We start from the raw sequence: 25,337 nt of genomic DNA, 5'->3' as shown, positions 1-25,337 counted from the left end.
AAGAAGAGACCGTCTTCTCTCCCGATCATGATGATGAAAGCTTCAACACCGGGCCGTATCATCCACCTTCTCCAGACCTCTACTCACCAGCCACCTCATCGTCGCAGCTCTTTGAGTCCCTATTCAGTCCAGGGACACCGACAGGATACAACCTCAGATCGTATCAGAAACCTGTTACAGGTGCATAACGAACCACCCGAGCCAACGACAGCATCAGTGCCTGGAGATATTGGAGGAGGAGTATTACCAAATCAACTTTCAACACATCGTGCGACGACTCGTAAACCCCAAGCTCCTTCCTGCTATTCGGAAACTTCTGACACTTCGACGCATACAAGCAGATGACTTCAGAGTGAAAACGATTGCAGAGACAGTTTTATATGAACTGAAATCGGTACAAGGCTTCCATAGTGGAATCACTGATATGTACGAGAAGATGAGCGGTAATGACTGTCTCAAGCAGCTTAACTCTGTTTCAGAGTGCTACGATCCGATCTCAGATGATTGATGACTTGTTTTGTCTTTTCTGTATTCTCTCTCGGGTTTCTACTGGTATACATATATAACAGTTTTGTTTTTTAAAGATTGCAGTGTTTGAATTGATCTTTATTATCTGAATGTGGTTTTTTTTCTGTTTCTCTATTAAATACGGGTACAAAATAAAAAAAATAAGTATAAATAAACCCTCAGGTGTTTGTTTTTTTCATTATTTAACAAGTAGTCGTCAGAGTGAGCATAAGACTGGGAATGTCTGAAAGAAGGATCATTAAAAATGTATATTACAACCCATCAAATCCGGGAAGTTTAGGGGGTTTAGAAAGGTTGAGGAGGGTTATACAAGATGAAACAGGGAAGAAGGTAGCATTTGAAAAAGTTAAATATTTTTTATTGGGAGAAGATACCTATACTCTACATAAACCTGCAAGAATAAAGTTCCCGAGAAACAGAGTTTTTGTCACCAGACCATTGAGACAGTTCCAAGCCCATCTCTGTGACATGCAAGCTCTGGCCAAGGAAAATGACGGTTACAATTATTTATTAACAGTCATTGACATCTTTTCAAAGAGGGCGTATGTACGTGTTTTGAAGAGGAAAACTGCTGCAGAGGTGCTAAAGGCTTTTGAATCAGTTTTTAAAGAAAGTCAGGTCCCAAAAAAACTTCAGACTGATGCAGGGAAAGAATTTTTTAACAAGAAATTTAAGCTTCTAATGGAGAAACACGGTATTGAACATTTTGCCACAGCAAGTGAAGCAAAAGCCTCTGTGGTTGAGAGGTTTAACCGTACGTTAAAAACAAGGATGTGGAGATATTTTACTGCTAACAACACCTGGTGGTACATTGACGTCCTGCAAAATTTAACTAGCAGCTACAACCATACCTACCACACCAGCATTAAGATGAGCCCAATGGAAGTGACCTCAGAAAATGCCTTTCAAGTGTTTCAGAATCTGTACGATGTTACCTCCAACAGATATTGCAGGGCCTCAGTGATAATGTTTAAACAGGGGGATCTTGTCAGAATATCCAAGGTACGTGGAGTGTTTGACAAAAAATACAAACAGAGTTTACAGATGAAGTGTTTACAGTGTATGAGCGGATACCCCGATCTCCTCGTGTATACAAACTCAAAGATTTGGATGGAGAACCTATTGAGAGTTCTTTTTACGCTGATGAACTTCAAAAAGTAATAATATTTAAGGACAAGATGTATCAAGTGGAGAAAATATTTAATCAACGCACCGTCAAGGGTGTCAAAAAGGTTTTTGTACGCTGGAAAAATTGGCCTGAGAAATTCAACAGTTGGATCAAGTTTGATGAACTACGAAACTTATAAAATAGGTGTGTGCTAAAACCTAACAATTCATACAATATCATGGACAGTAAGGCACAGGATGGCGGTTTTTATATTACCCTTCCCTCTAACGCTAGCAAGGAAGTGTTTAAAAATAATACCAGTTCGAGTTTCCGTGTAAATTTAGCTGAACATATTGATTTAGAAGGCCAATTGATGGTTGCATTAGCAGAGATTTCATACCCTCATACATGGCATAATTTACCAGATCATGATGCCTACTTTGAATGGAGGAAGGTTGGCGATGTGGAGATCAACACGCAAAGGATCAGAAGTGGCTACTATAACAGCGTTATTCAACTCGAGACAGATGGAACTGTTTTTCAAAAAAATGAACTCGGGTATCTGCATTAAATTCAGCAAAGTTCAAAAGAGATTTGCATTTCAAGCAAGCGGTCCGTATGAAATACGCTTCTTCAACACTCTAGCTTAGATGATGGGCGTGAAACCAGGGGAATGGATTCATGTATCTGAACCAAAACTGGCTCCTTTTCCGGCACATATAAAGGCTGGTTTCTATCACCTATACTGTTACAGCGACGTGGTCAGCCCGCAAATAGTCGGCGACACTTTTGCACCTTTACTGCGGACCGTCAAAGTACAAGGCGACTTCAGTGATATGGTTACTCTGACGTTTAACCCCGCCCACTACCTTCCAGTTTCCAAAAGACATTCAAAATATCCATATAGAAATTAAATCGGACCAAAATGTTCCTGTAAATTTCATCTATGGTAAGACCATCGTAAGACTACACTTCAAACCGGTGATATCACAACGTAGCCTGAGATAAATTTTATTTGTATAAACAGAGATATATATAACCTCTAAGACTGATTGGTTATCATTCATATTACGCTGGTCCTTCAATACTGCATCAAGCAGGCAAGAGAGAACATGACACATCTAAGTCTGAGACGTGATCCAAATCGCTTTGTAAATTACTATGTAAGTCAATCAGGTGGTAATCTGCCAGGTTTTTATGGGGCTCCGGTCATGTACGGACGCGGAATTGGATCATTATTTTCATAATTATTCCGCTTCGTATCCCCTCTGGTTAAAAAAGGATTTGCTATTGCAAAACCCCATCTTAAAACGGCTGCATCAAATATCGCTTCGGATGTCATCGGTAGAGCCGTGAGTAAAATGAGTGGTTCTACACGCACCGAAGGTCAAGAAGGTTCAGGAATTATGGTTTTATCCAAAAGACCCAGAACAAGATCGTTTAAGGACAGTTAAAAAACAACGACAAACGTGAAAAAGGAGATCAGTTGGAGCTGACAAACAAAGAGGAAGGAATTCATTCGCAAGTTTTGATATATTTAAATAATGGCTCTTTTACATAACAAATCATCAGAGTGCACGCTGGCAGAGTTGGACTTATTTTCTGCCCCGATGACGCAGCTATCGATTGAAGATAAAATTTACACCGAGATCCAGCCTTTATAAGCAATCACCGATGGAGGCCCGATCGAGTTTTTCATTCCGGGAGATGGAGAAAAGTATCTAGATCTCAACGATACGCTGTTGCATCTCAGAGTGAAAATTACTAACGAGGATGGAACAAACCTGCCGAATGATGCACCTGTAGGGCTCATTAACTACCCGTTAAACACCATTTTCAGTCAGTGTGATGTCACTCTCGGAGATCGATTGATTTCACAATCCAGCGCTACACATCCATATAGAGCCATAATTGAGACATTGTTAAACTTTTCTGAGGATTCTTTAAAAAGCCAGTTTAGCTCTGGTCTTTTTTATAAAGACACTGCAGGGGCTCTGAACTCTATTGTTACAACTAACGGCCCTAACCAAGGTCTTAACAGCAGAGCAGGCTTTACGGAAAATTCCAGGGAGGTACATCTCCTAGGCCCCCTGCATGCAGACATATTTTTCTGCGAGAGACTTCTTTTAAACTCCGTTGACCTCAAAATTAAACTTACAAGAGCCAACGATGCCTTTTGTTTCATGGCCGCAAGAGACTCTACTTTCAAACTCAATGATATTAGGAGCATCTCTTTTTATCAAAAAAGTTACTGTCTCTCCAGCTGTACGACTGGGTCACACTACAGCTTTAATGAAAGCAAATGCTCTCTATCCACTTTCACGTGTGAATGTAAAAACATATTCCATCCCTGAAAATTCAAGGGTGTGCAACCAAGAGAATCTTTTCTTAGGTATCTTTCCCAAGTATGTGGTGATTGCATTACTGGATCATGACGCTTTTACAGGAACACACGATCTCAATCCGTTTGACTTTAATCATTTTGATATGGAATATTTAGCTTTGTGTAAGGATGGCAGACAAATTCCAGCTAAGGCCTTCCAGCCCAATTTTAACCAAGGTCATTCAGTGAGAGAGTATTACAACTTGTTTACGGCTACAGGACGACATCTAAAATATCTTCCGCTGAGTATAACACGTCAGGAATTTAATCAAGGATACTCTCTATTCGCATTTAATCTTAACCCGGGTGAGGACACAGATGCTCTATCTCCAGTTTCCAGTGGGAATTTAAGACTGGAAATGCGCTTCAGAAACCCGTTGCCTCATACCACCACGCTGATCATCTACGCTTGTTATGATTCTATTTTAGAGATTGATTCAAAGAGGCCTGTGCTGGTGGATTATTATTAATCTAATCAGACATGAATAATCATGAAATTGAGAACCTGCTGCATCATCTGCTGGGAAATTTGTTTTATGGTGTGTGGCCGTGCGACCAGCTCCTGCTGCTAGCTGACAAATTCCCAGGGCCGGCCTACTTTATTGTGAACACACATCCTTCACACATGCCTGGAGAACACAGGTTAGCTCTGACTTTGGATGAGAATGGTCAATCCAGCTTTTTTGACTCTTATGGATTCTCTCCGGATTTTGAGTTCTACCCGTCAAGCATCGTAACATTTTTAGAAGACAGATCCTCAAAAATATTGTATCATAATAATCAGCTTCAAAACACTCTGTCCACTGTGTGCGGTCACCATTGCATTTTTTATCTATGTCATAGAGCGTGCGAATTATCACTGCAGCAAGTGTTGTCAATATACACTGGAGATGTGATTAAGAATGATTTAATGGTATCTAACTTTGTGAAAAAATATCAGAAATGTGTCATTAATCAAAGTTGTACATTTTATACTCACGGAACATGCTCTTTGGAGATGTTTCTGGATTGTTATGGAATTTAAATTGTCTTTTTTTCGTTGTTTTTTCTGATGATTTAATATTTGTGTAATGACATCATATGTTAGTGTGTGAAGTAGAGAACGAAGCTAGACTTGAAAATATAATCAATAAATATTTTATTGAATAAAAGAAATAGGCTACATGTTTCATTTTCTTTTAACGGTTTATGGTGAAAATGTAATCCATCGGGGTGGTAGTGTCGTCTTACGAAGAGACTTTTTTGACTTCCCATCAGCATTTTTTGGATCTTCCAGCTCGGATCTCGAGCAATGGGGAGAATGAGTTATCTGCCTTCTTCTTCTTGTTCTTCTCTGCTTAACGCTGGTGGGTGTACCCCCATTTTCAATAGATGTACCCTCTGTTTTGAACCGTCTATATTTATCACGAGCATAAGGGTTAATGACTGAAGATATGGGGATGTTTACCTCTGACAAGGTATGTAGAAAGTCTGACCACCCTTGGGGTAGCCATGCTCCAGATTTTTTAAACGGAAGGATGAGATTTTTCAACAAGTCAATCATGTGGGACCCCTTTACAACATTCCCTTTATATACAAATTCACCTCGCAAAGTCCAACTCTCACTTCTTTCGGATAATTTCTTCAAAATGTACTCAGCATTTTTATGGTTATGCTTCGGTAGGCTTTTCAGTACATCCGTAACAATCTGATCCGAAGCAACCTGGTCCTGCCCCGGGCCTTGTTTTTCTTGGGACTGCTCATGCTCAGGAACCTCTGTGTCACGTTGAAGCGTCAAGCTCACCTGCTGTTCTTCTTTCACACCTTGCTTGAGTAAAGTCAGATACCTCTGCAAAAGCGCATCGTATTTCTTGATTTTTTCATAAGAAGTCAAACTGGGCTTGTTTATTATCGCTCTCATTTCAGCATCCAAATTCTCCTCCGCCGTCTGTCTGATGGACGTGTCTGACTGGGTCAGACGCTTGAATTGATGAGGGGAAATGAGAAGCATCTTCTGCGATGTTCTGAGAGACATTATCTCCTGATTATACCACCCACTAGATCACTGATCAAGGGAGCAAGAGCCGTTAAGATGGGGAGAATAAAACCACCTCGTTGACTTTTGAGTGCCAGCTGTTTCCGCTTGATACCAGTTGTTTTATCAGCCAACAATCTGATGATTTTTCTTTACTTCTTCAATTTCCGGTGTTGAGAGGGTGGTAGTTACCTTTTAAAATATTCAGAGCAATCTTACACAGAGCCTGAAGAAAGTCGGGTGAGCAGTGCGCGAGAATATCCTTACGTTTCTGTGGACAGGCCTGGTACAAAGCTCTGAATAATGGGACATTCCTTTTTATACGTGCAGACATGATGACTTACTTTGTTCTGGGCACGTACACAGCAGGCCACTGGTAAGGAAGTATGCCTGTTCTCAGTCTGAAATGTTCTGGGCAGGTAGGCGTGAAATCGATGATTAAATAACCATGAGCTTCTCTCGTTGCGTCTTCAAAACTCTCCAGGAAGACACCCTTTTGCGATGGAAACATTTGGCGCGCTAGTATATTCAACTGCAGTTTATCTCTCGGGTTTTTAAACACCATATAATTACAGTTCAAACTAATAGTGCTACTGAACTTTCCCTGGTGAAAAACATTCTGAGTCAGCATCATGACGCTCATATTACGATGGTGACGAAACTGGGTAAAGACCTTCATCACGTTTTCATCATCTGAGGCTTGAGCAATAACATCGTCTAGAATGATCAGATGATTCTGATCAGGAGGAAACAGGTTTTCTTCTTCAAAAGAATGAGGCAATCCTTCCACAAAGGTAATATTTTTATTCATCTTCTGCAATTCAGCATACATCGGCTGAAAAGATGTGTAAATCCACACAATATTTTGTGGAACAACATCCATGACATGGTTACAATTCTGCAAAACACTTTTTACAAAAAAGGTTTTTCCACAACCACTGGGTCCTATAATCATACATGAGAAAGGCTAAATCTAGGATAAAAATCAACCTCCTGTAAATCGGCAGAATGCAACATTTTTATTTTTTTTATTTTATCTTTCTTCTTCTTCTTCTTATGCTCTAATAACCAAAAGGCAGAGTTGTCCCGTCAGAAAAAAGGTATCTCTTGTCATACACCAACCGAAACCTTTTAACAAATGCAGCATTTCTTAAGAGGAATCTCTTTTTATCCCTCCTGATCGTGTGCTGAGGGATTTCAATGACACCCTCACTGGACCCCACTAAGTAACCCTCAACCAGCCCTTTGATGCTGTCCAAATTGACCCTCTCGCTGCATTCATGCATCTGAGTGATGCCTTTAGCACGTATCACTAGCTTTTTCTGGTTTTTGGTTTGATATGCATAACTCTTGGGTCCTGTTGATGCAAACTCCGAAATGCTGTCTCCCGTGAGCTCATCAGTAAGATCACCCAGATAATTCCCCAACTCTAAAGGAGTTTCACCACTTTTTGTCACATAAATCAAACTGTCCGTGTCAATATAAATCAATCTGTCCTGCAATTGCTCCATGCTGCTGAGAAGTTTTAAACGTGCATAAGCGGTGGTGAATGCAGCAATAAACACATTGTTTACCTTGCTTGGGGGAGAGATGACACGTTTGCTGTAGTTCCACTGCACTACACACATTTCAGGGTTGAAGAAATGGAAGTAGTTAACCCTGTATTTACTCGAGAACATGAAGCTGAAAAACTCATCAGGGTTAGTGATGACTGTGGTCTGAGACAGATCACTTCGCTGCGCAAACTTTCCCCAAAAGCTGTTTAAGCACAGTTTCGCTACCTGTCTTTTGGCAGGGTTCACCTCGATTTTGCCTGCGTCTAATTGGATACCCTGGTGGAGTTTGTAGTCTGCTACATACTTTGACCTGCTCTCCTCATCCACCGCTTCAGAAGGGTAGCCTGAAGCCTCCTGCTTACCCTTTAAAAAGCAGTGAATGTAACCTTTAAAGATTGTGTCACTGGTCTTCTCAAAATGCCAAACTTCAGTGATTTTAGCAAGGCGATAACCACACTGCAACGCTTTACAAAACTCTACACTCACCCACACACCTGTCAGAGCTCTGTCCTCATCATTATGCCTGCAGGGACCTGACTGGTTATTTATTTCAGCACATGTGCGGCAGAGAGTAAACACCAGTTTACCTTGGGATGTTCTGTAAGGCAAAACAGGGAAAAAGAGCCCTCGTGGGGGGTAGACCACAGCTCTGACGAGGCCAAAGTAGCTGCTGGGGTCATAAACATTTTTGTAAATGATGGTGGGGTGCCCGAGGGGAAAGACGAAGCTAGCATTTACATAAGGGTACAGAGATGTGTAATCCACATAGTGTACAGTTTCACCTGGCCCCGCTGTGTACCTCAACCTCATAGGACAGGTGCGTCCACCATACAGAGCATCTCGGGGTGATAGCGGTTCGGGTGCATTAACTTTCTCAAGAAAGCTGATCACCCCTGGGTCTGATTTTTTCATTTCAGTCCACTCATGCTCCCAGATAACCTCGAGACGAAGACCGTACACAGTTTGGAGTACCTAGCTTCTCTCAACAGTGGCTGCGTAAAACTGTTCAAATGCGACCCCTCTCAACGGACATTTGTCATGAGGCATGTAACACTTTTTACAGCCATGGAAAAAACAGCCGTAAAATTCAAACGCAACTTTGACACCGTTAATCTCTGCATACCCATCCACAGAATATGGACCAATTTTCTTTTCCCCCATGTTTAATGCATGTTTGATGTCAATTTTTCTGCTGTCTGAAATCCAGCCAAGCCATTGAATGGACGTGCTGGAAACGTCTTGCTACTACGCCTGTAGTCCAGAGGTGAGGGGATGGCCAAGGTTTTAGGAGGAAGGAAATTGGTTACAAAAACCTTCATGCAGGCTGAGGCTATCGTGACGCATTTAAGCGGATCCACACTTGTCTCCTTAAAGAACCCATCCCTGAATTTAACACAACCTTGATAAAGAATGTCCACATCATTTTTACAATAACGAAGAGCTTCCTTCTCAAAGTCAAAGACCCCTTTGCTCGCTTCTCTGTACCAGCTGCTAAACACCTGTTGTTCTTGAAGGCTCATGCGTTCTACAGCGTAGGAGGATGGAGGAGGAAAAGACCCCACATACTGGAGATGTTGCTCAGACGAGAATAGGTGGGGAAAAAAACCTTTGGTCTTATCACTAAAACCTAATGCTTTCGGCATCGCACTAAGCTTCATACACATGAAGGACAGACTATCAATGTATTTTAACCTGTAATCAGGGTCGGTTAAACAGAGAACTTTACTTCCCAGCATGATGAGATGAGGTTTAATGCCTAACTGCAGCATAGCTGTGAGAATCAGGTAGCTATCATACCCATGTGCGTTATGAGCTATTAGGTAAAGCCTCTGTACATCGGTCTCCTGAAATGGAGAAGTAATTTTTGGGTGCAATTCAATCCATAAGCATGCCATTCCTCACCTTTCAGCGTTTTAACACAGACCAGAAAGGGGATGTGCACACCGTTCTCGTCAATGAAGCATTCAAAATCATAAAAAACCAGTTTATCATCTAACTGATTACAGGCTTGGGCGGTTTGAATGTAACACAGATGACCATCGCACGTCACATCTAAATCAGGAGGTATATTCTCACCACAAATACGGCATTTTACACACGTGTGGTTTATCCTGCTTGCTGATTGGAATAATGTATATCCTTTTGCACACCTTGCACAGTTTTACCAACTCACAGTCACTCATAGGCCTGTCAGCACTAGGTCTTTTGCGGGGTTCCCTGTGTCTACTGAAACAAGAAGAGTTACGACAGATTCTGACAACCTGCACAGCCCTTGAGATTTTTTATCCCATAGTAGTGACCTTGAAATAACAGCAGAAAGAGAGGGTTTGATCGATCAGGGAAACTGGTCTCAAATTTACACAGAGCTGCAGAGTCTGTAACGGTTCTGTGAAACGCTACAATTTTTCTCTTTAGAATGTTTTCAAATTTACCAATGTCGCTGAAAGTTACTGCTGTCTGATCATCTAAACCAGCCCTGTGTTGCCACTCCCTCCCCAGCTCTAAAGCCTGATTATCAGTAAGGTTAGAGTCAGAGACGTGTGCAAGACTTATGGCAAAGCATAACTGATTACCTGTATTATCTACAATATACAGGTGACGCTTTTTCTTATTAATCAGTTCACAGTCTAACGTTCCTTTAACCTTACGTTTTGACCCTCCTGCAGGGTCATTAACTACCTGTAGAACAAATTCCAGGTTATTATCTGCAGGCATTTCAGCGTTGGACTGTACTAACTCTCCCAGAAAATCCTCAAAAGCAGGCAGAATCATATTCCCATCATCGTTAATGGTAAACGTGACGTTACGGTTCAGATTTTCCCCGACTAATTCTAGCTGCACAACATCGTTACGTCTGGCTAAAGATCTTGCAGTATCGACTAATTCAGTGAGAATATGCATGATGTTTATATAGATTGTAGCAAGATCAGGAACATGACCAGGGCAGGGAGGCGGGATGGTGAAAGGTCTCCTTATTTCAATGTTATTAAAACGTTCACGTTCAACAGTCGCAGGAGGATCTCCCTCAATCTGATCAGGGTTGACTGCAACCTCTGGATTTAAATTGCCGCCATGTTGCCCAGTATGATCAGCGGCGTGTGACCTTGAAGGAATTTGTAAGTCAGCTGATTCATTTTGCTGAATGCTGGTTGGAGATGGTGTTCTATTTAAATCTTCAACAGCCTGTTCTAATGAGCTTAAAAAGTCACCGTACAGATTTTGATTTATTACATTTTCACTGTTAGCAGGAGATGCATTTAACCCGATGTTATCTGCCACATCAGCATTAACAGGAATTTCATTAAGATGAGCAACAACATTCCTTATCTCATTCAGCGCATGTGTGATCTGGCTTTCCATATTAACATCAGAAGAAGAAGAAGAAGACCCAGGGATCAGTTTAAATTACCTTGATATCAGCGCAATGTTTCACTAACAATGTCTGACATGCAGCCAGAAGCGTTAAACATGATGCTTTATTACAACGGTCACGTAAGGATAGGGGAACTCTCTGTCTGCGCTGTTGCTGTCCAGGTCTCGATGAAATCTGCTCCACCATCAACGTTGCCTCTGGAAAAATAAAGAAAAAAATAAATTAATGAAATATGCAAATTAATTCAGTAGGTAAATGAGTATAAGAAGAATTAAACTTACCATTCAATAAACCTCTAACAAGCCTCGCCCTGGTATAAAGAGCACAGAGTCGCCGTCTTTTCCTCAATTTAAGATATTCTGTGAAACAAAATAAAGTTACCTTACAATGCAGGTCTTTTGAAAAAAAAAAATCTTGGTTCTGTGAAGATTTGGATAGAACAGAATTTGAATATAACTATAACTTACTCCGTACATGAGGTATTTGAACGGTTCTGGGCGGTTCCAGCACTGAACTGGTACAGTTCTGCTGAATGTTATCCAGGCTTGGGCTCTGGATTAAATCATTCGATATATCTGTAAAATATTTTATCAGGGGTTAAAACAAGCCTGCAATATCGCATAGACCTGTGAAAACATATGCATAGAAATATATATATATATATATATATATTTTTTTTACTTACTCTCCTCTTCCGGAGCTGTTAATTTTTCCGGGGCACGGTCAGGGGACTGTGGCGCATGAATGGCTTCGCCCTCTATTTCATGTTTAGCTTTGATCGGATTGTCTTTTTTAAAGACAAGTTTCCGTCTCAGCTTTGATTTTTTCGGAGGCAGACGGTTACAAACGCTGACCTCACCAACGTTCAGGAATACGTCTCTTGTTAAATCTGTAAGTAGAATTTATTTCATTTATTTTTTAAATCACAAAATAGCATTCACCAGTTGACTAAACCAGATGTTGTTGCAGTTAATAATTACCATAGCTGGACTGTGTAAAAACGATACCATCCAGCTCATCACTCGTGGGTTCTAAAGAATATAAGTTAAACATTATTATTATCCAACGAGCATTCACAAGCACTTAAAGAATTCTTAAAGATGAATACTTACTACTGAAGATTGCGTTGTATCTGTCGATAGAACCAGAATATTCACCACCTTCTTCGTTCCCTGAAATATTTTCCGACATTTTTTTTCTGCTTCTCCTTACAAGTGTTCTAAAAATATTTCAGTGTAATTGTAGGATCTCTGCTCCTCCCCTTCTGGTTGGTTCTGGCAGCTCATTGTCTGCAGCTGCAACGCATTCTCCTAATGAGCTCATGGGCTTCTTAAGGTAGCTGCTGATACAGACCTTTGCTGGAACATAACCTCAGTTATGTGGACTCCTGTCTGTCTGCCTATCCATCTGCCTGCCTGTCTGCCTGTCGACCTGCCTATCTGCCTACCTGCCTGCCAACATCTGGTAATACTCCCTCCTAAGGACTGCACTGTAAATATTCTCATCACCAGTACTCTCTCTCTCTCTCTCTCTCTCTCTCCTTGGATTCCTGGGTTTACCTCCTCCTCCTCTGGCTTCTGGATAACTCCAGCTCAAGATTCCTTAAACAAAGTCTACAGTAGAAATAAACCTCATTTACCGTCTTATCCTGTGTGCTGAGTCTGTTTCATCATCCGGTTTTGTTCTAATTCGACTATCTAAGCAATTCATGGTAGTATGTTCCAGCCATCTAACAAGTCGAAGAACAATTCAGATGATGAACAGACTTCCTTAAAGGAATGCCTACAATCTACTGAAACCATGCTTCAACAGCTACTGCAACAACAAAGGACTACGGATTCTCATCTCACGGAATTTGGTGGTATGGTTCATGCTTTAAGCAAAATCATAACCAAACTCTCACCTGCCTCTTCCAATCCTCCAGCTCATTTAGAGAATCCTCAGTCACCCACAATTCTATCTTCTGGGATCCGAGAGCCTGACTTCCGTCCGTCTGAACTGTTTGATGGTAATCCTAATAACTTTGGTGGTTTTTCTCTCCAGTGTGAATTAGCATTTAGTCGTTCCCCCTCCCTTTTCCCTACTGCTGCCTCCAAGATTACGTATATTGTTACCTCGCTAAAGGGATCTGCTCTGCGCTGGGCGCACGCCTATTTGGCATCTAACCCTGTTGAGTCTCTTAGTTATGCCATTTTTTTCAGTCACTTCAAGAGAGTCTTCGATCAACTACTCCAGCAGGAGGCAGCGGCCAAGAAGATACTCACCCTCAAACAGGGAAGGAGAGCGTTGGCTGAGTTCGCCATCAACTTCGGTGGGTTGGGATGAAGCGGCACTCAAGGGTATTTTGTTAATTCCCTTGCAGATCAAGTAAAGGACCAGTTGGTTTTGAGAGATGAACCCGAAAGACTGGATGAATTAATCAACCTATCGATCCGCATTGACAACCATCTAAGAGAGAGACAAACAGAAAGGAACTACAATTCACAGTGGCAGCACTCTCTGGCGCCTCGAACCACTTTCCTCGACGCACCCACTTCCTCTTCAGAGGGATCTGCGGAACCGGAGCCGATGCAGATTGGTCATACTCGACTCTCCCCAGAGGAACGACAACGCCGCTTTGAGGGTGGTCTTTGCCTATATTGTGGACAAGGAGGACATTTTATCACAAGATGCCCCAAGAAGGGAAAAGAGAGGGCTCGTCAATAGGTCAGGGGACTTTGATGAGCATATCCCATTCTTCCCCTGTCTCTCGTCTGTGTTTTCTGGTCACTATTATTGTTGGCCAAGAGAAGTTTCCTGTTGACGCTTTTATTGATTCTGGTGCTGAACAGACTCTTATTTCCTTGGATCTGGTTGATAAACTTCAAATACCCTCTCAGCCTCTCAACAATTCCCTTTCTGTCAATTGCATCACTGGTCAAACCATGTCTCAAGTGAGATTTAAAGTGCCTCAGCTTCACATCATCACTTCTGGTAACCATCATGAATGGGGTGAGTTCTTTGTTGTCTCTTCCATCTCTCCACAATTAGTTTTGGGGTTTCCCTGGTTGCAGAAACATAATCCCGTTATTAATTGGGTGGAGGGCAGAGTAGAGAGATGGAGTAATCTCTGTCTCCAGAACTGCTTACAGACTGCTGTCTCTCACTCTATCAAACAACTCAAACCTTCTGAGCCTGTTGATCTGTCCAAAGTTCCACCTGAATACCACAATCTCGCATCTGTGTTTAGCAAACAAGGGGCTCTTTCTTTACCTCTGCATCGCCCCTATGACTGCCCTATTGATCTCCTCCCAGGCGCTCTGCTACCATCCAGCAGACTCTTTAAACTCTCCGGACCCGAGAGAAGGGTCATGAAAGAGTACATTGAGGATTCTTTAGCATCTGGGATCATTCGTCCGTCTACCTCCCCTGTTGGCGCCGGATTCTTCTTTGTGGGTAAGAAGGACGGCACCTTATTAAAAATAAATACCCACTACCACTTATTGATTCCATACATGAACAATTACATTCTGCCAAGATCTTCACTAAACTCGACCTGCGCAATGCTTACCATTTGGTCCGGATCCGAGAGGGTGATGAGTGGAAAACAGCTTTCAAAACCCCCTTGGGACATTTTGAGTATTTGGTTATGCCTTTCGGGTTGACTAATGCACCCGCTGTTTTCCAGGCTCTTATTAATGATGTTCTTCATGACTTTCTCAACCTCTTTGTTTTCATTTATCTGGATGACATTTTGATTTTAGAACAACATCGTCAGCATGTCAGAACAGTTCTCCAGAGGCTTTTTGAGAATCAACTCTTTGTTAAAGCCGAAAAGTGCGAATTCAGTGTCACATCTGTGTCTTTTTGGGTTTATTTTTGAGGCAGGCAGGTACAGAACTGATCCCGAGAAAACCAAGGCAGTGGCAGAGTGGCCTACTCCAAGTGATCGCAGGTAACTTCAAAGGTTCTTGGGATTTGCACATTTTTATAGGAGGTTTATAAGGAACTACAGTCAGGTCACTGCACCTCTCACTCAACTCACCTCCTCTCTGAAAACATTCCATTGGACTCCTGAGGCAGAAAGGGCATTTGGGGAATTAAAGACTCTATTTTCTTCAGCACCCATATTGACCCATCCTGATCCATGTGCACAATTTATTGTAGAGGTTGATGCTTCTGACATTGGAGTAGGGGCTATTCTATCTCAACGGTCTCCTCTGGATGATAAGGTACATCCATGTGCCTATTTTTCTCGTCGCTTGTCTCCAGCAGAGCAAAATTATGATGTGGGCAACCGTGAACTGTTAGCCATCAAGTTGGTGCTTGAGGAATGGCGGCATTGGTTAGAGGGTACTGAAGTCCCTTTTCTCATTTGGACTGATCATAAGAACCTCTCCTACATTCAAAATGCCAAGAGACTTAACCCCAGACAAGCCCGTTGGTCTCTGTTTTTTGCTCATTTTAATTTTTCTATCTCCTACAGACCCGGTTCCAAGAACATTAAGCCTGACGCTCTCTCTCGCCAGTTCTCTCATTCTGACCAACTCAAGACTGAAGCTTCCATCCTACCGGATTCTTGTATTGTGGGCGCCCTCACCTGGGCCATTGAAAAGGACATCAGGGAGGCACAGAGGTCCGACCCTGACCCGGGTACTGGCCCAGTGGGCAAGCTGTTCGTTCCCAACTCTGTCGTCAATAAAGTTCTGGATTGGGTGCACAACAATAAACTGACTTGTCATCCTGGGGTGACTCGTATGATCACATTTACCAAAAGGTATTTCTGGTGGCCGACTATGAACCTCAACATTAAACATTTTGTTGCAGCTTGTCCCACATGTGCTCGAAACAAGAACACTAATCAACCCCCTGCTGGTCTTCTTCAACCTCTGCCCACCCCTAGCCGCCCCTGGTCCCACATTTCCGTTGATTTCATCACTGGTCTCCCGCCATCTGGCGGTAACACAGTCATCCTTACTGTTGTTGACAGATTCTCTAAAACAGCCCATTTTGTTCCTTTACCTAAGCTTCCGTCTGCATTGGAGACTGCCCAACTCCTGGTTCTCCACGTTTTCCGCATCCATGGCATACCTTTGGACATTGTTTCTGACCAAGGCCCACAGTTCATCTTGCAAGTTTGGAAGGAGTTTTGCAAAGCTCTTGGTGCCTCCGTAAGTCTTTCGTCTGGGTACCACCCCCAATCTAATGGACAGACAGAAAGATGCAACCAGGAACTTGAAGTCGCCTTGAGGTGCGTAATAAATGACAATCCCTCTTCTTGGTGCAAACATCTCACATGGATCGAATATGCTCACACACATACTTCCTCTGCTACTGGTTTGTCCCCCTTTGAGGCTTCACTGGGCTATCTACCCCCGCTGTTTCCCAGTGTTGAATCTGACATCCTGGTCCCCTCTGTTCAGCATTATGTTTCCAGGTGTCGTAGGATCTGGCTACAGACCAGGAGGACCCTCCTACGCACCCTGGAACAAAATAAGAGGTTCGCTAACTACCACAGCCGCTATTTTGACGACCCTATTATTTACATTGATATTTTCTTCCCGCAGCAGAGTATACGCGCGAGCGTTGCCTAGCAACCGCCACTCTAGAACGCAGTCTGAGACGGAGATTGTTGGCATCCTACAAATGGCTTCCAGAAGGATATGTTCTGCTCAAGAGGTGTTGGAAATGCTTCAAAAATTACATGATTACGTGATTCTGGGGTCGAGAGGGATTCTGACGGTTCTTGGTCAGCATTCAGTTCCAGTGACAGCGGGTCACAGAGTGAGCCTCCCCCGGCTAAAAAAACACGAGTCGTCCCATTAGCAGGAGGTTGTGGCGCATTATTTTAAGGAAGTAAAAGCCTAGCATATGTAACAATTTTATCGTTTTAGGTTATAGTTTATAGATTAGTAAACTAACAATCTATAAACTATAGCAACAGTGCCACAATCAGGTGTCCAGTGCCCAGCTATAAACCCAGTAAACCAGCTCTCTGGCAGGAGAGACGCTAAAAAACAAGGTACTGATAATGGACAAAGAAATAAACAATAAGTTAGGTCATAGATATAGTAGCCCAGTAACAACAATCTATTCTGCGCTTTACAGCATTTTCATTGCAAGACAAGCGCACACCTGGGAAGGAGGAGGAGATAGGAAAGGACAGCACTGTGGTAGGGGAGGAAGAAAGTAGAGGGAGGCGTCAGAGCCAGAACGCGATGACAGAACGCCAGATCCAAGAAGCCCAGACCACGTTGCTCTGCTTGGTGGATGCTGAAATGCTCATCTACGTTCAGGGCTGCAGGGTGGCTGAGGCCTGCAGAATTTAATGAGATGATTCCTCCTCTGACATGAGTGTGGATGAGCTGAAGGCATTTTTAGCGCTAGTTTATGTCCGCGGAGTGAAAGGGGGGCGTAACATGGAGCTGTCCAGCTTTTGATCAGATTAGTAAAGCTTTTTTTTTTAAATGTATCCACTACTCTGTATTATTTTTCAGTACTATTTATAAACAATAATAAAACTTAATAGGTTTTGATCAAATAATATTATTAATTCTTCTCAAAACCATAATTGTATAGCGTGCAAGAAAACCTTTAGTATTCTGACCAATGTAATGCGATGACGTCATCACCGCCCTCGGATCCAGAATGCTCGCCATCAAATTGATGGGCTTGGGAGTTCTAGTAGTGTTAGAATTCTGGGAGTCCCAGTGCTAATTGGGAAAAGTAAAAAGATACAGACCAAATAAAGTCTTATGTTCAATAATAGGTTAAAGAGCATCAGTGCAGAACAGCAACACTTTATGCTCCATTGTATGGGTCTGTTTTTTACGTACAACCTTAGCTGTTCCAGACGACAAATAAATTATTGTTTTTGCATTGCTGTTATTCCACTTCACTTTTGCTCCTGGAGGAGATGGTCACCGACAATCAAAATTGTAATTATTGATACAGTACACCAGTGGGGAAATTTTAAAAAATGGTTCTGAGGTGACCAGCGTTCATCTATTTACTTTTATAGGGGTCTAAGCCGAGCAACAAACGTGATTTATTTCTCTTTGCTTTTAAGGGTGCAAGGCCCAGACATTCCGAAATGAGGTGGAACGCTGCTAAGAATTTCAAATGCACTATTAATACATCCCCCTCATATTGACATTTAGGTGGGAATCCGTCTTTTTTATTTCTGTCATTTCAAGCACCAGAGACGTCTATGTATTTGTGAACGTGCTTGTGTGTGTGTGTGTGTGTGTGCGCGTGCGCGAACCTTTATTTCCCTTCATCATCTGTTGAACGTAAGGAGGGGTGTGTAGGAAGGATGGAAGTGTAATGGTAATCATTTTTTTGTGACTGCATTCAGGGCCTGAAGTGGCTGTTGCAGAGGACTTTTAGATTGAGCGTACACACCCCCACACCCAAACACTCACTCACACACACACACACTCACTCACACACACACACACACACACACACACACACACACACACTTAAACACTGAAGAAGATATGCTGTATGGATTGCATCCACCCCCTCTGGTTACCCTCCCTTCACGCAGCCATTTGATTAATGATCCAGATATGTGAATAAAATATCAAAACAACTTGTCAAACCCTGGGGTTCCAAAGACAATACAACTTAGGGGTAAAACTACAGAGGAACGCCTCTACCATCCCTGTTTTCTATATTTATACATTGATTATTTTTTTGCAAACACAATTCTTGTACTCTATTAAATTACCTATTTTTGATAGTAGTTTTTATCTTCTTTCAAACATGTGGAAGTTACACAAGTCAGCTGGTATTAGAACTATAAAAATGCAGAAATTAAAACAGCTTCGGTTTGGGAGTGTCACATGTTTTTTATCTGTTTCCCTCTAGTTTGTGGATGTATGCACTTACAGATGCGTGCACCCTGGTGAGTATAAGGATGCTTAATTCACTATGGTGATACCATCAGCCCCCTTCTAACACAACACAGCACTAATTGACACTTTCATTAACTGCAAATTTATGGACCTATTTCTGTCTGCTATAATGACCATTTCTAAGCCAGTGCCAAGGGCCTGGCTAATGGACATGGAATAAAGGCAGGAACTTGTTTAATTATGATGGGAAAAGAGGCCATATTCACTTTGACTTTTCAGCAGTGTATGCCAAAAGGAGGAGCAAGTCTGATTTAGAGACGGTCAGAGTGTGGACTCGCTTTGTTTCTATTCCCACTAAAAGTGCACCTGGCCCAGTAAGTCTGTGTTTTTTTATGTCTGCTTCCTGTCCTCTCAGTCCCCATGCAGTCATAGCGGATGGATGCTCATTGTGGACCTGACTCTGTTTCCTGTTAAAGGAGAACGGTTCCTTTCCACTATCGCCACATGCTTAGTCAGAATTAGGGATTGCTGCAAAGTCAAAACTGAGTCCAATGTGCTAGCTTCCGAAAAATTACTTTTTGAAAACGGAGATATAATGATCAGCTGAGGCTGTCAAGGCTGGTGTGGCAGAGGACCCCAGAATGCAGATTAGCAGGAAGCATCGTAGAGTGGTGCGTAAACTGATGTAATAAATAAAACTCACTTCAGCACGTGGTGGCAGAAACAGGCAGGGACAGGCAGTCAGGACAGACAGGAATGAGTCGTAGACAGGCTTGGCAGAAAAGGCTTGGAATGAGCAGAGTGATAACAGAATGAATGTTTCCACAAGGACTAAACAGAATGACAGTGTATATATGGAGCGTGGTGAAGTTGAACTGAGAAGACTGATTACATGATGCAGGTGGACCAAATTAAGCTGATTGCTATGGTTTACAGAGGCAGGGAGAAACAAAACGTAACTGGGCACAACAGATACAAAAGATACAAAACTATCAGGAAAACATAACGTACAGAACATGAACAACACTAAGAAACTAAAGCACAGCCAGGAAAACAGAAGCAAGATCCAAAAACGTAAAATGGAAATAAGAAAAACTAAAACCCAAACAAAAACAAAAACACACCCAAACCATGACAGAGGCTGACTATTGTATTCAAATTGAATTCAATTGGATCTAAATGTGACTGTATGAACATATTTAAAATGAATTGCATCCCTTTATCTTGTAAAGTGTGTTTTGATTGCATCTTTGTGAATTTGTGTCTTAAAAATAAACTGAACTTAACAGAATTTATGTAAAGTAAAAACAAAAAAGACTCATCTATGATATACAACTATATAAGAATACATTCCTGGAACCCAAAAATCTCCCACTCTGTCATTATCAGGATCTGCCATGTTGGACTTTGTTGTGGTTTTGCGTTTGTTTTCTCTTCTGTTACGTGTTTCTATTTCTTTGGGTTTTGTAATCATGTTTGTTTATTTCCTTCTGTTTTCTGATAGTTTTGTTCTCTCTCCTGCCTCCTAGTGTTTGTAATTCTTTCTCCCCTCGCCCATAGTTCCCTTGGTGGTTGCTTTTTCATTTGTTTATTACTTAGAATGGTTTTCTCCTGATTATTATTATTATTATTATTGGACTTGGACACCTGTATTCTGTTATACCCTGCCTGCCTTCAGTCAAACCGGAGTGTTATAAATAAATCATTGTTCTGCTCGCCATGCCGTCTCCTCGCCTGCACTTTGGTCCACAAAAACCCTCATTTATGACAGTCATATATGATTTCTGAGATACCATCCCACTGTTATCCGATGATATTCTGTACCATTAGGATGAATGACCTATTTACAACTATAAGAATTTTTCTTGGTGGTCAAGTCAACCATTGGGAAGAAAACTCAACAACGTAGATAGAGATTTATAATCTGCTTCTACTGGAACCAATGTCATGACACATGGGCTAACCTTTCCCCAATGTTTCAAACTTTCTTTGCCATCAAAACATTCACTGCTGAATAAGTTTTTTAAATTTCAAAGCAAAATTCAAAGCAACATTTAAAGAGCTGGTGACACAGCTATAATACAGCATGACCAAAAAAAGCTTGTTGTGTGCGGTAATAAGTCAAACAGCCTTGTTTTCAGGCGAATATCCAATAAAAGTGCTCCGTGGTCAGTAACTTTGCGGCCAGCTTGCCATTTCACAATAATGATGGAAGAGGTTGAAAACATTGATGATTGTTCCAGCACATCTATTCTGGAATTGGTTTGTGTGGTGGAACCATCAGGAAGTTACAGTTCAGAAGAGTGTAGCGATGCTATGTTGATGTGGGGGCATCACACCTTACAGGTTTGAACCGTATAGAGCGGACTTAGTGCCTCGCACATCAGACTCTGAGGCGGAGAGTGACGGGGGAGAGGCACACATGACCGCCGCAGCAGTGGAAAACACACGGCAGGGGAACACAGATTGGTATGCTTTCTTCTCAGGTATTACATTTGTTCATAAATTTAATTCATGTAAATTCATCTAAATTTATCTATCTATTTTCAAATAAATTCATAGCAGTGCATTTATAGTACAATTGAAATATACACTAGAAATTGTGATAGGAATACTGTCCTCACCCCTCCTTCACCACCCAAACAAGGACTCATTTTAATACTTTTTAGGTTGTTGAGATTGCTGAAATACAACTTTCAAACTTTGTCTTAAAATGTGCAGGATGATTTAAGCAGATTTATCAATAGAATTTGGAATGCATAAATGTAAAAACAAATACTATTTTCTTATTTTTGCAGGTGCAAATGTGGTCTGTGTGTGATCATGACAACACAGGAGGAGAGTATTTGCTGTCAGGAGCAGGACAAGGTGATGCAGAAGATCCCAGGCAGTGCTATGTGTATCACCAGTCATCACAATTTCCCTGTGTTGTGTCTGAATGAAGATGTGTTGTACTTAACCTACAAATAGTATGTGGATTATGGAAACAACTGGAAGTGATATACTACATATAGACAATTCATCAGATGGTGCTACCACTACCTTGGTGAGAAAGTCAGAGTACCAATACTTGCCTGTGTCATTCACAAGATCAGAGACAGATTTCCACTACAAGAGGGACAATATGCTGGTTTTATTTATGCTGACTAACAACTTTCATGTTCTTTGTGTTAATGATCCAAGTATGCCAATAGGTTAGACCTTGTGAAGTAGTAGATATAGTCTTATAGTCTCTGTTTATTTACTGCTGTTTGTTTTATATCAACACATGTGATGTTTAATAACATTAATAATAAAAACAATAACAACAGGTGATAGTCCTCATTTCCTCTTGCTACTTAGTCACAAAAAAACAACAATACTGGTATAGCACACGTCATAATTACCAAAATATTGCATTGTTATAACAGAAAAAAGAACAAAGTAGGTGTACACAAACCGGTTCAGTTTGAGCTGGAGCGTGTGATGTGGACTTTCACACGCTGCACTCAGTGGTACCCATCTCTTTTCAGCAGTCTCAAGGGCCTCAACTTCATTCATCAGATTATCTGCACAATCTGAAAGAGAGTGTGTCGAGAAGATGAACAAAAAAATCATATGTATATGGTAACAGTGTATAAAAATTCTAACTGTCTCAACCCTAACCCTATATTTAAAGGGAGTAAAGGAAAAGTTAGTTAAAAATAAAAAACATTTCACCATAAGTTGCTTCTTCTACGACCTCCCTTACAATTTGGCCACCCTTCTTGTACTTTGGATAATGAATGCCATAACACGTGGTTAATATTTTAATACATTTGAAGTATAGCTAGTCTAACACATTACAGTGTGAAATATCAATATGCTTACCTGCATTCCATTGCATTAAAAGAGAAAGGGGTCATCTTGGGAACAAAGTGATTTACCAAGCTGTGGAAAGCATCAATGTTGGAGGTTAGGTATGAGGAAGATAGTTGAACAATATGTTTACAAAGTGGGGGGTCTTCTCCATTTCAGCTGTGGCTTTTGTACCTTTTTAAAATACAACGTAATATGACACAAAGGCATAGCCATGACTGTTCACCGATTAAACTCCCAAAATTTTGCTTCGTCGCTATAAAGGTATCGGCCTTTGTCAACAACACCGGCGGGCCTTCTTGCACTGACGTCACGTCTGCCTCCTTCCTCAGCCGGTGAGCGACGCCACCTTCAGTTTAAATTTGCCCGAATGGCCATAGTTTTTCTATTAAAACGATCTTATGCAGGCGTGCTTGTAAATAATAAATAGATAATCGGGAAATGTGTTTTACTTTACGAAACATGACCAAAAAATGGCACAATTGTGTCATCAGCTCTTTAAACTACACTGACTGCCAAAAAGAGCTGGGCAGCAACTTACAAACTCAGAAGAAATTATCTTATTTTGTAAGTAAATCAATAATTACAAAAGAAGTGCTTATCTAAAAACAAACTTGGTTTAAATGTAGTGGCAATAATTGCATATGAATATTTTAAAAGTATTCCAAGTATTCCAAGTGCCAGTCTGTTGTGGGGAGGACAGAGCTGAGCTGTAAAGCAAACCTCTCAATTTATCCGGTTGGTCTACGTTTCTACCCTCACCTATGGCCATGAACTTTGGGTCATGACCGGAAGCACAAGATTCAAGCAGTTGAAATGAGCTTCCTCCGCAGGGTGGCTGGGCAGTCCTGTAGAGACTGGTTGCGGAGCTCCATGAGAGGAGTCAGCTGAGGTGGCTCGGGCATCTATACCGGATGCCTCCTGGACTACTTCCTCGGAAGGTGTTCTAGGCACGTCCCACCGGGAGGAGGCCCATGGGACAGCCCAGGACACGCTGGAGGGACTATGTCTTTCGGCTGGCCTGGGAACGCCTTGAACTCCCCCCAGAGGAGCTGGAGGAGATGTCTGGAGAGAGGGAAGTCTGGGCGTCTCTACTAAGTCTGCTGTCCCCGCAACCCGAAGACGACGAGTATAAGTATTTTAAAAGTACTTAGAGTTTAAGTTTAAGAAAATAAGAATGTTTTAGGCTTTGTCTTACAGATAGAGAAGGAGTCAACATCCCCATTGCAGCACATAATTTTATTTAGTTCTAATACTATATATTATTTTATTTATCTAATTGGAAATGAGAACATGTATCTCTGGAAAGATAACACAATAATATAATGAAGCATCAATTTTAAAAGAATAAAATAATCTTCTGTTTCTGTTTACATAAAAATAGCATTTATTGTCATTACAGCAATCAAATCCTAGCTCCAAAGTCTTTGAGGCTGGAAGGCCTTCTAGCCATCACCCTAATCTTTCACTCCCTGAATAGATTCTTTACTAGATTCAAATCAGGACTCTGGCTGGGCCACTCCAAAATATTAACATCCAATGAGAAAAACTGTTTGGTCATATAAAACGATTATTTGGTAATTATTAATAATGGAATACATTAGAAAATAACCTTTATTGTCCCTCAATGGGGAAATTTAGGTGTAGCAGCAGTGCTAAATGCAAATAGTATATGTTATATTTTTAAAATTGATACTCCTCGTAATTCATGTGTGTGTATGTGTGTATGTATGTGGCATGTGTCCATGATGTCTTTGTTTTATGTTGAAACAGTTTTGACTGCAGCCTGCATCTGAGGATCTCCTGGTTGTTTCCAAATGTCAACTATAATAAGATAACAGATACCAAAAATTAGTGCTATTGTGGAAATAAGCACAGAAAAAAAAAAATCTCTTAACTGTTGACTTTTAGGGGAATCCAGCTGGCCTACCCATTCATCTTACTTTATAAGAGCAAACTAGTTTCATGCCTTGCACCTTAGTCATGTAGCCACAATTATCTATAAATTAATAAAACCTGACTAGTTATTATCGGGAGAAAGAGGCAGAGAGAGGGGGAATGACAGATCCAGAGAGGGAATATGAAGGGCTGTACAGTGAACAATCTCCGGATAATTAACAGAAAAATAAACAAAACATAAATTTGGATATTGCATTTATTTGGACTACCACTCAAATATGCGTGAACCACGTTGTTTTAATTAAAAGATAAATCTATGTGACACGCTGCTTCCCAGTTAATTATTCAGTGCTGTACAATAAAAAACCAAACCCATTAAATATGCCACGCACTCTATTTCTCCATTAACAATAAAAAGCATTCATCCTGGGGACAACATTTCAAATTCAACTGCTGCTCTAGTTTCCCAACCCCACCCAACACTATTTTTTTTCCTTTATTGCAGATATTTTCTTTTCCATTTCCATTCACTTTGCATCTACATCTTGCTGAAAACATTTGCAAAACACAGTTTGATCTGAGCAATCTTTACTTCCAGATATATTTTTCCAGTAGGGATTCCCTTCACAGCAGTTTGTGGCTAAAAATTATTCTTTTTTATATCTCACATTTTCATCTCGTTTTCCTTTTTTTTGTAAAACTGAAGCTTAAAGACCTGCCAATTTCCACTTGATGATATCCTGGGCTTGGACAAGCAATCATGGACTATCTTGGCTATCTATGTCCTCATTTCTATCA

The 25,337-nt window shown here is 41.2% G+C and overlaps 1 protein-coding gene across 5 annotated transcripts in view; it reads right to left on the bottom strand.

Annotated features, from left to right (window-relative positions):
* The window catches only part of LOC124866711, a 62,005-nt gene that overhangs the window by 19,505 nt on the left and 17,163 nt on the right, over positions 1–25,337 (bottom strand). For 2 of the 5 annotated variants that reach the window (XR_007037886.1, XR_007037887.1), the window contains exon 5: positions 22,243–22,360. The exons of 2 other annotated variants lie outside the window; for them this stretch is intronic. Coding sequence is in view for 1 of the 3 variants with exons in the window: in XM_047362620.1 (XP_047218576.1) it covers positions 22,668–22,712 (45 nt within the window). In the remaining 2 variants the exon portion in view is untranslated. Of the gene's footprint in view, positions 1–22,242; positions 22,361–22,657; positions 22,713–25,337 lie in introns of those variants that run through there. One more of the 5 variants, XM_047362620.1, reaches the window with a different exon arrangement.

The sequence above is a fragment of the Girardinichthys multiradiatus genome, chromosome 4 (genome assembly GCF_021462225.1).
Source record: "Girardinichthys multiradiatus isolate DD_20200921_A chromosome 4, DD_fGirMul_XY1, whole genome shotgun sequence".
NCBI classification, from domain to species: Eukaryota; Metazoa; Chordata; class Actinopteri; order Cyprinodontiformes; family Goodeidae; genus Girardinichthys; species Girardinichthys multiradiatus.
Note: the sequence above shows the minus strand (reverse complement) of the source record. Positions and strands in the feature narration are given on the sequence as shown.